Below are 14870 nucleotides of genomic sequence, written 5' to 3'. Positions count from 1 at the left end.
ATATTATTTACTATATCGAAACGGACTGAATGCTCCGAGCCTGTACCTGTTGTTCCAGTTGGGCAGTTTGTACAGACCACCTCTTTGGTCTTGGGCACCACGGCACACGTGGCACCGGCGGGGCAGGGGCAGGGTTTACAGTCTGAAGATGTGCCCTCTGTAGAGTCACCATAGAACCCGTCTTTACACCTCTCACAGCTCATGCCGGCGGTGTTGTGCTGGCAGTTACACATTCCTGCGAGCACCAAACAAAGTTACCATGTAATACCACACATCCCCACAAGATGGCAACATTATATAAACAAAGGCAAAAGTTGCATTATTACTTTTGATTACTGCAGTCTAATATGTACACAGTAATTATGAGCGAGCAGACATTCCAAAACATGTATTTTCACATTCTTAAAATGTAAGCAAACGAACTCCCGTAACGCGCACATCCATATAATAAATAGTGAAATCAATATCCAGTCTCCCGAGGGCAGATAAGTGAATGACATATCAACACTTTGGCAATGCAATACAAATAAGTCAGTTGTGATGACAAACCTGTCACAGGGTCGCAAGTGTCGCTGTGTCCGTTGCAGTTGCAGGGCTCGCAACTGCTAAAGCGGCCCAGCTGAGGTTGGCTTCTCCTATATCCCAGATCGCACTGCTCACAATGCTGCCCCAAGTAACCCTGAGGACACGTACACTTCTCAACCCAACGAGCCGGAGTTCCAGGGCCACGGCGGGCAGTCACCAGGGACACGTTGTCTAAATAACCAGCACCTACAGCAGAAAAGTTATTAAGCATCGGTTAAAATGTCTGAATGAGAACTCGAGGTCATGGTAATCCAGCTAATTAAAACACCTTTCTATTTGGTGTCTAAAAACTAAAGCTTTGATTCAGTGAATTAGTAGACGTACTTCTTGAACTGTAGGTTCCACGAATCATAATCGAAGTCAGATTGTACAGAAGTTTCTGGAAGTCGGCGTGTTTCATGGTGGGTCTCCAAGGATAGTCAGTCGTGTCATGGAGTCTAAATGACAAGAGATGATATTTAATATTTCAAGTACATCAGATAAGCTACACATATGCAAAAAATAAAAAAATACGGCAATTAATATCAGTATTCTGATGTATTTGATTTTTATAAATAATTGAATGCATGTAATTTACAACATGAACAGAAAAAAATATTAGAAAATGTTGTACTGAATCAGAATATTAGAGACATTTTTGAAGGATCATGTGACACTGAAGCAAAACCACAGCTATAAATGATATTGTGTATTCAAATGTAAAAGAGATATTTTAAATTAGAATAATATTTCACACTTTGTCATGATTTTGGTGTATTTTTATGTACAAAAATATGTAAATCTTCATTTTAAAAATCTGATTCATTTGATTTAAGAAATTGTCAGGCCTAGTTTTAACAAAGAGCAGCTTAACGACCTCACCTAAACACAAAGGTTTGTGTCTCCTCTCCTGGGTAGGAATTGCCCTGGGCAATAAGTGGGACAGCGACGCGATGCCCGGCCCCTTCCAGCACGATGTCCTCCGCTGAAAGCCGAGCATCATGTCTCTGAATCCTGAAGTTCAACGTGAGGTTCTGACCATAGCTCAGCAGCTGATTACCAAGAAATTTCTCTACAAAGTAAACATCCCAAATGATTAGACCAGTCTTATTCCTTAAACTTTCTGCCCCTTTAAAACAGAGAAAAGCTAGCATACCTGTAGCCACAAAATAGATGGGGAAGTAGTCTTCTGAGATGAGTGAGATCTCTTGAGTGGTGGGCGACCACTGCACTGGAACGCTAGAGCCATCTCTCTGCTGTCCCTTCCAGCCCTCTTCATCTATTCAAATACACGCAGAAGATATATTGTTCACTCTCCATGTCACACTCCTTCATAACTGGGTGTTAGGGCTCTACTGGATGGATGCTCACCCCTGTCGAAGGTGGAGGTGATTTTGTGTATGTGGTAGCCATCAGCACTTTCGCACACAGTGGAATGCTGGAAGCAGAAGCATGGAGTACATCCCTGAGGATTCTGGGGGTCCAGATTAAAGAAGCCCAGTTTACACCTGAGAAAAACACACGAAAGGTTATTAGTAAAGAGAGAGGAAAGTTGAGTAGGTATTTGTACAGTTAAGGTACATGTACATTTTCATTCATTTATTTAAAAATCTATTATTACTATACACATTTCTGTGGCTGAAAACAACTAACAAAAGGTGACGTGAAACACCATGTGATTTCTTGAGCATTAAAAAAAGGTATCAACTTTAAAGACAGATTTTTGTGGATTTTTCTTTGCATTTTGACCATGTTACTGTTGTAGAACATTTTTGTTGATAATAATTTATATCATTACTAAATATTCTGCAAGACCATATTTTAAATTCCTTAAACAGACCCAACACCTAAAGGCAAAATAGGAGTTTATTAAGGAAAAACAGTTAACAGAGAATGCGTTCCCTAATCTAAAGTGTTACCAAACATTGTCACAAAAAGCGTTGAGAAATGTTGCGATATCGTATTTATAAAACTTTTGAAAAATACTGTTTTTTGATCTGTATGTGGGCCCCACAGGTCATAACGCGTGGAGTGAGTGAAGTAAGCAGGCCATCAGTTAACATCAGTGAGATCATTGTAAGGCCTCTAAAAACAGGTCACACATATATCAAAAGCTGTCGCTGCTGACACACACACACTCCTTTCGTCCTTCCTGAATCTGTCTTTTCACTTCTCCCCCTTTGTCTGGTGTCTCATGAGTATATACTGCAGGGATTATCCAGTTCATGTGTGGCCAAACTTGGTGACTGAGAGGAATGTCACAGCCGACATGTGAATGAAAGGGTTAGACGTTTTTTTTTCCTTTCTTTTTTTGTGTGAAGTGCCAGGCAAAAGCAAGCAGGAGAGCTGGGATTATGGAAAATCAAGCTGGAAATGTGTATGTTTAAATTAAGGCTGCCAATGAAAAAAATATCCAGATTATTCAACTGAATTAAATCTCAATATCAATATTTGTGGAAAAAGACAAATTGCAAAACTGTTGCAATCATTGCATCTTACCGCAATTCTTCTGTACAAAATGTGGTCAGTGTGCTTTTTTTTAAATAGATTTTTAAAAGAAATTATTACTTTTAGTTAGCAAGAACACATTAATTCAATCAAAAGTAACAGACAAAAATTTTCATTCATCAAATAATACTGACTAAAATATATAATGGTTTATACTATTAAATTAAACAGCACAACACTGATAACTACATGTTTAGCAACAAATCAGCCCCACAGAATGATTTCAGAATGATCATGTGACACTAAAGGCTAGAATAATGGCTGCTGAAAATTCAGCTTTGCCATAACATGAATACGTTTCATTTTAAAATACGTAAAAAATTATTTCATAATAAAGCGGCCTTGATGAGCGTAAGAGACTCTCACACTAAATTACAGACACATAATGAAACACATAAAGAAAGCCCATCACAGTCAGACCACTAGGCTAGTTAAACTTTGGTGACTGCAAGTCTGGAGGCCCTACATGGTCTGGCTGAGGGCTCTCTGCTGGGAAACCTTTGCCATCCCAGAGCTATTTTCTCTTCCATCTGACACGGAGAGTCCTAATTCTGTTTCTCAGACACACACACGGCCTCAGAGCCTCTGTGTGTCACCCACATAGGGACTTTCCATAAGAAAAACGATGTAGACGTCAGCCGCCCCTTATAAACATCCGTTTATAAAAGCTTTGACAGACATCCTCATAACGGAGCAGGAGCTGAAAGACGGACAATCTTTATGGGTTTTTTGGAGCGCCGAGGCTCGAGTTAATTGTGTTGATGACTCGCTTCTAATTTGAGAACACATTTAAACAATCCTAGTCATTGTAACGTTTGTCCTTGTGAACAAGTCAAGTATGAACACTATCAAGTCGTAACAGTTGCCATTGTGCGCGTGAACATGTGCATGAATGTTTTTCTGAAGTAATGAGTCTGACCTGTCACAGTTGAATCCATCCACATTTTCCTTGCACTGGCAGCGTCCGGTCTGGACATCACACTCCTGGGTGCTTCCGGCTGGATTGCAAGAGCAGGGTCTGAAAAGGGAAAAGAGGCAGCAAGAAGGTCAATGAGAAGGAATCAACCGATTAATGGGTCTGCAAATCAAATATAACCTTCTGGCATCCTTAAGAAAGTGTGGTAAGTTTGTAATTAAAGCACTTCACCTGCAGCCTGCAGCAGTCAGTGTGTGGTACCCAGGCTGGCATCTGTCACACTTATCTCCCATCACTCCTGGCTTACAGCTACATCTGCCAGTGTTGTCACACTGGGTACTGAGAGAACCTGTAGATGAAGAACCAGCAAAACAACCTCAAGATTGGGAAGCTTGTACCATAAGAAGTCAATGGTGACCCAAAACAGCCTGGTTTCAAACGTTTTAAAGTATATTCCTTTGCGTTCGGCAGAACAAAGAAATTCATTCTTCAATACAGGTTTGGAACTACTTGAGAGTGAGTAAGTGATGACATTTTTTTTTGTGCATTTTCCTCCTTGGGCTGGAGCAGAATATCTTGTTACGCACCAACAGGGTTGCAGCTGCAGGAGTGACAGCGCTGGCCGGAGGGGTCTCTGAAGTAGTTATCCAGGCATCGCTCACAGTTCGGCCCATCTGTATTGTCTGCACAGTTGCGGCAGTGACCTCCGTGACCAGTGGCACGATACAGCTCAGGATCGAAGTAACATTCGCCGCTCTTTCCATTGCACTTACAAGCTGAAACGGAGACACAACCTCCAGTCAGAACTCCATTGTAAAAGCTCCCATGAGTGGCATTAACATGAGTATTACAAACACAATCACATTTGTACATGAAATAAATGCTTGAACAGGGGTGGCAAGGAAACTGAATTACGCAGCAGATGTGGTTTGGCATTCATTTGTATTTCGAGTAAGATTTCTGTTTGAGCAATTAATGGACATGTTCATGAGAGAAAAATGGAAAGAGAGAGAGACAGTGGAAATAAAATGATGGAGGAGCGGGTGTGTGTGTGTGTGTGTGTGTGTGTGAGAACACTTGGGTCTCAGGCTGCTGTACATCAGATGTGCACATTAATCATGCATTTCCAGGAAGAGCCTGTATGCATGTGTCCAAAGAACGGGAGGGAGGACACCAGACACCCCTTCAATATACAATATGACTTTGGTTTAGGAAAACAAAAATGACTCAGTATGGAGGAAGTTAGTCCGTGGGGAAAGACTACAGTTCTCAGTGTACTCAGGAGGGAGGTCAAATGAGTGTCATTCTGCAGCTTTTTACATATTAAACAATTTCTGAGAGGCCATTTTCTCCCAGTACGGCACAAAAACTATATTTACCTACAAACAAATATGTATTTTTAAATCTGCTTTACTATTTTCTTTTCTAGAAATACAACAGAAGGCATTTATCTTGAGTATTGAGCACATGGAAAATAAAGGGGTGATTTATATATTAGCTTAAAAAAATCATCATTAAACTATATTTAGTGCGTTTCAAATGACTTCCTGCACTATCCTGAGTTATATATATATACATGAGAGAAACAGAATTTCATTTGCACCCTTATTTGTTACAGGATTTTTTTTTACATTAATTCAACACACGTGAATTAGACTTAAGACAGAGGTAGAAAAAAACAACAGCAAATAACATAAAAAAATAGTTTTAACATTAACAAATTACACTTTTTATAACATTATGAATTTTAACAATTTTAACAAAATAAATCTGTTTAAATAAAAAGCTTATAAAGATTCTTCAACATTTATTGAGCTTTTTTCCTTGATATGAGGAAAACCATTTTTTTTTTGTCGACTAAACACTGAAGACCAAACTTACGCAGACACTCGTTGGGGTTGTCGGCGGTGGCTCTCCTCCAGGGACGGTCATTGTAGAAAGGCTTGCACACGTTGCAATCTGGTCCCTCTGTGTTATGTTTGCAGTTACACACCATTTTGCTGCGCTCGTTCTTCACACACTCGCTGGCATGGCCGTTACACTTGCACCTGGGTGGGGAGGGGGAAGGTAATAGACCGGTCAGGTGCAAAAGGGCCACCACACAATGATAGGGCACACTTACTGTATGTGTACACATCCTGCCGCTGCTGCGCGTAACACAAACCAAGCAGGCACAAACGTGCAACAAAGCTGTTCAAACACAGAGCTCTGACGATGTTTGTTGAGCCTATCACTGAAACGTCACTGCACCTTTGTTTTGAGATTGAGTAGCTGATGTCTGTGCCTTTATTCTGCCTGCCCTTTGATACAGCGGCAGAGAGAATGCAGTAGTACAGTACAGCACCACTACAGTATGCAGTGCTTTTGAGCAGTTTTTAGCCCAAGTAAATTTTCTTTTCTTTTCTTTTTTTTTTTTTTTTAAAGTAAACAGCAAAAACAAAGCATCTTAAATGCAGTCTACTGCATTGAGCACTTTATTTTGAGAATTCTTTTTAAGGAAAAAAAGTAAATAATATTTTTCTATATATTTTTTTTGAAATATGCAATATAATATTGCAAAAATATATGAAAATATATGCTTTTATCTATTATAAATATACATTATAATTATAAAATACATTATATTTCCACAACGCACAAACATATGCAAAAAACTGCTTGTCTATGTAATAAGTAAAAAATAAATAAACACATTATTTATAATATATCTCCAAAATGCTTAAACATTAACATATAGAGCATACATTCCAAAATATGTATAGAAAAGAAACAATGATTGGGTCATTTGTTCAAATTAATTAGCTACTACTACTTCTTTGAACAGTGTATTTGCACCTTTTTTAAAAAATGAATAGCATTTAATAAAATAAGTCTGTAGCTGCAGCTTTAAATTCTGCTTTTCACAATTCTGCTTTTATTTAAAAAAAATAGCATATCGTTTTTTACATAAATTATATTTGCAACTTAAAAAAAAAAAAAAAGTAATGACAAAAAATATACTGAAACATGAGAAAATTTCTCCCAAAGCTTTCTTTCTCACTATTTTCAGTGCCAAAGTTTGGCCATAAAATCCTTTTAGTCCTCAACTCCACATGTCAAGAGCACAGAGCAACGAACACATTCACCAGCGGAGACAACTTGACAGAGGCCTCAGAACAAGAGAGGGCTTGTGCAGCTAAAGCCACTTCTTGCACATTGTTTCAGGTGATCCTTGGCAAAGCCTCCTGGAAAAGGTGACGTGAGGAATAACAACTTGGTGGAGGATGTGTGCATTCTTCCCTAATCCTAATATATATTTATCACAGATACAATAAAACTCCCAGGACGCTACGTTTACTGGTGATCAGATCACTTGAGGAACGTACGGCTGTCAGCAAGCGCTGATGTGTCTGCCGGACAGGAGCTCAGAGGCCGTGAGGCAGCAGGTGTAAATTATTCCCTTCGGCCTCTGCCTCGTTCCCTTCCCTTTCCAGAGTCTCTGCCCGCCTCATTCCAGTTCCACTGCGCTCTGTAATCCAGCACTCCCAGGCAGGAATGTAGGGAATGTGGGCTGTGTAATGGAAATCTGCTCCACATTTCAAACAGTTTAAAGTGAAAAGACATGCAATGGTGCACATAAAGATGTTTCGCACTTGCTCAACAGTGCACTGATCCCTTATACGGGTTTCTGCAGTATGTCTTTCAATCCCTAAAGCTCACTGTCAAAATATATGGAGTTAAAGATACACAGAAGGTACCTAGAATTGATTGTGTAGGTCCTTTTTGCATATACAATTGAACAAAACGATAAAAAAAATATATATAAAAAATACTAATTCCTGTGCTATTATCTCAACCACAGGCTCGCTCTCACAGAGAATGATTTTTCCCATGAAGCAGGATTTTAAAATCTAGCATTTCGCTCAAAGCGTGAAAACTCACACCGCAACATCGTAATCTTTCAAAGCGGTGGTTCATTTCATTTGTTTGCACACTGAAAAAACCTCATATCATCTTTCGGGTCACAAGTCCAGCATTCCAGATGAAGCTGTTGATATCAGTCGTCTGAGTGCAAGCAAGATATGTGAACGCCTCATTAAACTACACGTTAGCAAAGATCTTTATGCAGCACAGTGAAGCAACAGATAGAACGGCCCGAGATGTTGATTTGAATGTGTGTTACATTCGGAAGGCAGATATTGAAACTGAAAACCTACCTTCCTCCCACAGCGAAGTCAGAGATAGCGTAGTAGTAGGATTTGAGAACTTTGGGATCGTTGAAAACTTCATCTCCGAAAGTGTTCAATCTGTTCAGGGTCACTCTGATGTCCGTGGCAGTCACCCAATCCTTATAGAGAGAAACAAAATAACAAATTTACAACAATTACACTTACAAAAGAATATGCATACAGAGAAAGGCCTGTCATAGATGAGCATGTGACATTTTTGTGCTCATTTTTTGGAATAGTTATTACAGGGGTTTTAGCAGGGAAGAACTCTTCCCATCTGTTCCGTGTGCAGATGTCTAAAGAAAATAAATCCTCAGGCCTCTAATCTAAACCAAACCTGCTGGAGTCACGTTGAGGCACTTGTAATGTCTGCAGAAAGGTTTCATGGGAAGAGAAAAACACCAGTGACGTTCAGCATGTAAACGTCATGTAGAATGATGTCGCGCAGTACTTGCAGTGCCAGTGGGAGCAATCTTAGGATCCAACAAAAACATGACTCAGACCAAGACTTTAGTCCTTTCAAAAAACGTCCTCATTTCCTCTCGTTTTGCTATAAACCGTGCGAGCTGTTATTTTACAAGCGGGGCTGACACAATAACACGTCAAAGTGGAGCCAGGCAACCCTGTAACAACAGTGAACATTTTCAGTCCACTAAACCCCTTCTGGAACTGAGGAGGAAATGTCCTTAAGTCATTTTGACACCTTAGCCATAGCTGACATCCGTGATTCAGAGCATGTTCCTGTATGGGAAGAGGGCCAAAGACACCGCAGTTCTCTTCGCGTAGAGAAACAAGTTACATAACCATAGATTTATCACACTGAAATGTGGGGATAATCAATAATATCACAAGTTCCTCACACAAAGCTATATTATAATTTTAAGGATGGGCCGTGTGATCGAAATCCACAATAAAGGTGTCACAAATTTAATGTGTTACATATTTATTTAGTTTTAAAATTACTATTTAAATATTATTTCCATTTCTAAAAAAAAATTAAAGCATTACATTATGTTTTTTTTTTTTGCATAATAAACAGCTTTACTTCATGTAACACGATTAAAAGCAAAAGACCAAAACTATAAATCGCTCAGACTCTAAATTCTGCATAAATTCTAGAGTCTGACTACAGTGTTTAAACTACTTCATAAGGTCTTTTTTGAGCTTGACAGTTATAGTCACCATCCGCTTTCATTGTGTGGAAAAGAGCAAACAGGACTCCTATTGTGTTTCGCGGAAAACTTACATCATGTGTTTTAAGCAAAACGATGATGACAGGATTTTCACATCTGAGTGCACTTTAACTTTAACCCTTTTCAGCCCCCAAGAAACGTGATACAACAAAATCTAACCATCAGCACTGCTTGGAAACAAAAGAGAGAACACATAAACGTATCAGCTAATTATCAACTAATTATATTAATGACAGATGATGAGAGAAGCCAGCTTGTTGTGGATCATTTTCAAAGTCCACAAACAAACTAGTCATCTTCACTCAACACGCACTTCTATAAAGGACCCGGCATGACAGTCACATAAACCTACCGAAACAGATCCATTCCTATAAAAAGAGTTTGGTATTAATAGCTTTACACCATATGAGATGTCTGATATGGAAGTATCTGGTGACAGGGCTAAAATTGTACATTTGGCAAAGGTAACATTACATTTGAAAAACAACATTGTAATAATATATAAATAAAAATATCAAAAACAAATATTTGCCATATATATAATATATATATATATATATATATATATATATATATATATATATATATATATATATATATATATATATATATATATATATATATATATATATATACACACACATATATAAAATATTAAACTATTTTCTAAATCAGATGGACTGCATGGACTAACTTGTGAAAAAAAAAATAAGTAAAGGAGTCAAATCAACACAGATCCAAACATCTTAGATCTTGCATGTACGCTACACACACACACACACTCTCTTTGCTGTATGCTACACGTTGTCCATCACACACACACACACACACACACTCTCTTTGCTGTATGCTACACGTTGTCCATCACATGCACACACACACACACACACACACACACACACACACTCTCTCTTTGCCGTATGCTACACGTTGTCCATCACACACACACACACTCACACACTCTTTTCCAGCTGTGTCTGCGCACTGCCAAGCACCATCAGAACAGGGTGGGAAATCTGGGGGTGTCACCTAGTGACATGTTGCAACTGTTGGCTGTGCTGAGCGAGCGGGAGGCGACGGAGCACCTGGACAGCGCACCACGGGTCTCACGAACACACAGCAGCCAGCCTGCCTGCTTCCATGCATGAATTCAGCCATACATTATCTGCTGTCCACCCACTCCTGCTCATATCTCACACACTTAACCTCTTTTCGCCTCCCTGTAACCACGGCAGCATCTTGTTTTGGCTCGGCATGCAGACTGCTTTCTCTGCCTGACAACAAACTCCATAGTCAGCACACGGAAGGACTGACTCAGCTCATATCGGGTTGAGCGTCTGTCTCTTATTTAGCTAATTAGTCTGAAAAATGTTTTTTTCTGTGGTTGTGGTCTGGGGAAAATATATCACGTTCTGGTGAAATGTAACAGTAGGATTTCTGCATAACAGTAATTATGCGGTGTGTAACGGGCAGAAACATGCCGTAAACCTATTTAACAATAAAACTGATGCTTTTATGAAGCAACCTACGTTAAGTTGGTACCCCATAAAAAGAAATAAATCAAGAAAAACTATTTGTACCGAAAAAAGGTTTGTGCTGGTTTGGTGTTTGCAACATTATCTTTTTGACCGTGCTAAGTCACTCTGCACCCCATGTTGCCCAAATCGATTGAAATCGGTGCAGTTCGTTTGTGCTGGGTTTGTACCGTTAACACAAAAAATGTATATTCCTTCCTTAGATATAACCAAAATGTTTTCGGGAGCTGTGATGTGGACCCAATGGCGTCCAAATCCTTTTAAGCAAGTGCCGTTCATTTGTGCTCAACTTCTGTTAAAAGAAACCAAAACAGCACAAATGTTTGTTGTTGCGACATAAACAAATGCTATAGTGTTTGTGATTATATAATTTAATGTGGAGCCAACTAAACGGAGGTACATTACAATGGTGCTCAGCCTTGAAAATTAAGAAAGAAATAAACAAAAAAACAACCATACACCAATAAAAATAAATAAATAAATAAATAAATAAATAAACATACATAGAGGATGAATCGAACAGAAGTGACCGTAAAGATTTTCCACGATTTCTAACATAAACCAGCAAAACCATTAAATACTGATAATAAACGATTTTCAGCTATTATGGTTACAATAAATGCGCGACTTTTGTTATTTTGTTGTTTTACCGATATATTTTTGCAAATACTACTATCCCTCACGTGCAAACACTTCTAAATTATGAGCTTTGTTTGAGGCTGAGGAAAGTTGCTCAATCTGGACTGAAAAAATCTTGGAAAAGCAACTTGGCTACAATCTCACATTACTACACAAGCTCACATCTGGAAACCGAGTTTTCGATTCCCACCAACAACTTTGTTAGGCTTCATGAGTGACTTACAGCAATCAAGGGAAGGTGAGTAAGAACTCAAAAAAGAGACAAACAGGAGACTGGTTTACCTGCAGCACTGGGCTGTTGTCAAAGTTATATGCGCTGGGTCGGCCCTCGAGCGTGGAGAAGGCCACGTTTCCTCCGGTGAGCGGTGAGATGTCGCTAAACTCATCTGTGCAAAGAGCCTGCTGCTCGTCTTCACCAGTGCGGATGAAGCCACGGTTGATCTTGCTGTAGGTCTTCTCGCAGGAGCCGCTGTAGTACTGGTAGGGGGTCCAGGGCCCATCTTCACTAGTGCGCTTGTAGATGGCAAAGCTCTCAGGACGGCTCGTGTGAAACTTCAGACGCACATAAGTGATGTCGAAAGCTTTGCCTAGAAGAAGAGAGAAGGCAATATTAAGCCCTGCAGTTTATTCTTCAAACTAAAATTTAACACTATATAGCAATGAACCATGGATTGACGGATCATTTACCAGTCCTAATATTTAAATAGGAAATGCAAACAATTTGAAAGAGTTGGGCACAAGATGCATGGGAAAGTCACAGATAAGCATAGGATCAGATACGGTGAGAATATGCAGTATATTTATTTAGGTAAACAGAAGGGAGATTAGCGAGACCCTCTTTAATTTGCAGCGACTACAGGGCAGATATCACACAGATAGACTGGTAGTAATGTCTGCAAGCTAAAGGCAGAACAGAGTTCAGATAAAGCGGAAGATGACTGGATACCATATGCTCTTTTCTGTGCTTCAGTACAACCCACTAGGAGATAGAGCTGGATTCAAGGACTGGATAAGACACTAAGACAGCACCACAGGTGTCAAACACACACGCACATCACTGAAAGATTGCAGAGAAAAAGGGATCAAGGTTAAGCAGACAAGCCTGATATTACACAGAGCTGGCATAACGCCATGCAAACATAACCTTGTTTCACTCAAAATGCCTCAGAGCTCCTTCCTGTCTGATAAGATCTGCAAATCCATGCCCTCAAATTTCCATTGTTCTGTTCATTTTTTCCCCTCTAGCTGCTGAAATATCCAGGACCGTAACCACCTTATAAACTAAATTGGGACTCCCCGGTTTTCAAATGACTGTGACATAATACTTTTGAAAAAGTAAAAAATACAATGACCTGAATACACCACTTCTATGATGACCATGTATTAAATTTCAGATTTTGTTTGCAGATTGGTTCAGGTTTTAAATATCAGGTGGTGTTTATGAATTAATTTATAGACTTCAAAACTCATACCTTCATACCTCACCTTTTTATCTGTTTTAAACTACCTTCTTTAATCTCTGCTGCAACTGGAACTCCTTTCATCATCAACCAAACTTAAATCCTTCTTTTCACTATATAACGCATAACATGCAATAAAACATTGCCTTGTAAAAAGACTACAAGAGCATAATCTTACTTTTTTTTTTTTTTTTTTTTTTTTTTTTTTTTTACAAGAAGCTTCGTTTTTTTTTTGTGCTAGTCTGGATTTCCAGCAATTATACGGAGCGTGTAAAAACATACTTTAGCATGTCTGAGCAAGCTACGTGTGTTTGGAAGAGACTGCAACCAGGGGCCAAATGGAAATGGTATGGAGAGACATCATTTATTTAGTGTGAAGAAAATGACACCATCTTTCAGCAAGGCCACGGGGGGGGACCGATGTTTGCTTTAGCAAAGAATTTGCTCTCCAAACAAATCCGCAAAAACTAGGGATAACCGTGTGTTAAGTAAATACACCAAGAGATTGCATCAAAAAAAAAGTTAAACTACAGCTAAAGCAGGGGACTGATTTAAAGCAATGCCAAAGAGACTCGTACCTTGCAGCAGTCTCCGAGGGCATTATGGCTGTTAACATGAAAATGAACTTGTTGACTTTTAGGAGCCCGTCGGCACACATCATGCTGTCAAGGTCAAAGTTCAACAGAAGTGAGAGAGATTTTTACAATAGGGCGTGAGCTTTACGCTTTTCTGTCAGTCAATGAGTTAAAAATGCCTCACGTAGTGCTTAACAAAAGACTCGAAGGCGAATCAAAGATTTCAAAAGATCAATCAGCAAAAAATAGCTAGCTGTCATGCTGCAAAAGGCATTTAAAAAAAAAAAAAAATTCCAGAAACTACTTCATAAGACTTTTATTTTACACAAGCTATTGCGTGGTGTCAGAAGACCTTGAATATGCAGTGAATGTAATATTATGGATGCTGTTTTCTTTAAAATGTAAGTGGAAGGTGACACTTTACTATACAACTTTAGTATAAATTCATGAATTTTTAGGTGAACTTGCACATGCACTATAGACACAACAAAAAAAAAAGAACTTGAAAAATTTGAGTTCACTCAAAAAATACCATTCTGTTAATTTATGTTACGACCCAACTCAGAAACTAACATAAATAGAACAGAAAAAACCTGAATTAGCCGGGGATGAATTTAATTAAAAGTCAAATAAGACTAAATAAACTTGAACAACTTTGAGCTAACTAATCTAAAACTACCTTACTTAACTCCTGAAACAAAAACAAAACACAAAATCAATCATCCAGGTCTGCAACACTCACAAAAAAAGATGTCCACTACACAACTAGGTTTGGAAAGATACAGTGTTGTGCAAATCAGAGATTTTTAATGTTTGAATAATCTATCATTTTAAATGACAAGAAGCAACAAAATAAGACTGCACTGGCCTTTGCCAAAGAGTGAAAATGATGACAGTCACGCTTGTGAAATAAGACAGTATTCCCTTGTATACACACTGGAAAATTCCAGGACAGCACAACAGTGAGTCAAAGCCATTTCTCAGCAACACTTTTATCCAGCACTTGCCCTTATTTCTAATAGGTCTTTCAAGTTCTACTCCTTTCTTGGAGGACAACTTATTCTCTTACTCGCAACCCTTATCCAGATGTTTTCATGCCATGATTTTACCTTAATTTTTCTCTTGATCATATCTTAATTCACTGCAGGTCAAGTGCAAGGAAACAAAGACTGTAGAAACATTGGGCCCAACTAGAACCATTTCCTAATTCAAGTCCCGCTCTGAAGACTGGAACAACCCGAGGCTTCAACACACGGCCCCCCTATGCCATTA

General features: G+C 38.9%; 1 protein-coding gene across 1 annotated transcript in view; it reads right to left on the bottom strand.

Annotated features, from left to right (window-relative positions):
• Positions 1–14870, bottom strand: part of lamc1 (laminin, gamma 1) — a 44485-nt gene that overhangs the window by 3827 nt on the left and 25788 nt on the right. The window contains exons 2-13 of the mRNA XM_043264338.1: positions 11846–12150; positions 8185–8315; positions 5870–6036; positions 4576–4764; positions 4220–4337; positions 3992–4090; positions 1936–2072; positions 1721–1843; positions 1447–1636; positions 910–1022; positions 550–771; positions 47–235 (exon numbers count right to left, since the gene is read on the bottom strand). Of these exons, the coding sequence (XP_043120273.1) occupies positions 47–235; positions 550–771; positions 910–1022; positions 1447–1636; positions 1721–1843; positions 1936–2072; positions 3992–4090; positions 4220–4337; positions 4576–4764; positions 5870–6036; positions 8185–8315; positions 11846–12150 (1983 nt within the window). The remainder of the gene's footprint in view (positions 1–46; positions 236–549; positions 772–909; positions 1023–1446; positions 1637–1720; positions 1844–1935; positions 2073–3991; positions 4091–4219; positions 4338–4575; positions 4765–5869; positions 6037–8184; positions 8316–11845; positions 12151–14870) is intronic.

The sequence above is a fragment of the Puntigrus tetrazona genome, chromosome 2, assembly GCF_018831695.1.
Source record: "Puntigrus tetrazona isolate hp1 chromosome 2, ASM1883169v1, whole genome shotgun sequence".
Taxonomy (NCBI): domain Eukaryota; kingdom Metazoa; phylum Chordata; class Actinopteri; order Cypriniformes; family Cyprinidae; genus Puntigrus; species Puntigrus tetrazona.
This window is presented reverse-complemented; position numbering and strand designations above follow the sequence as displayed.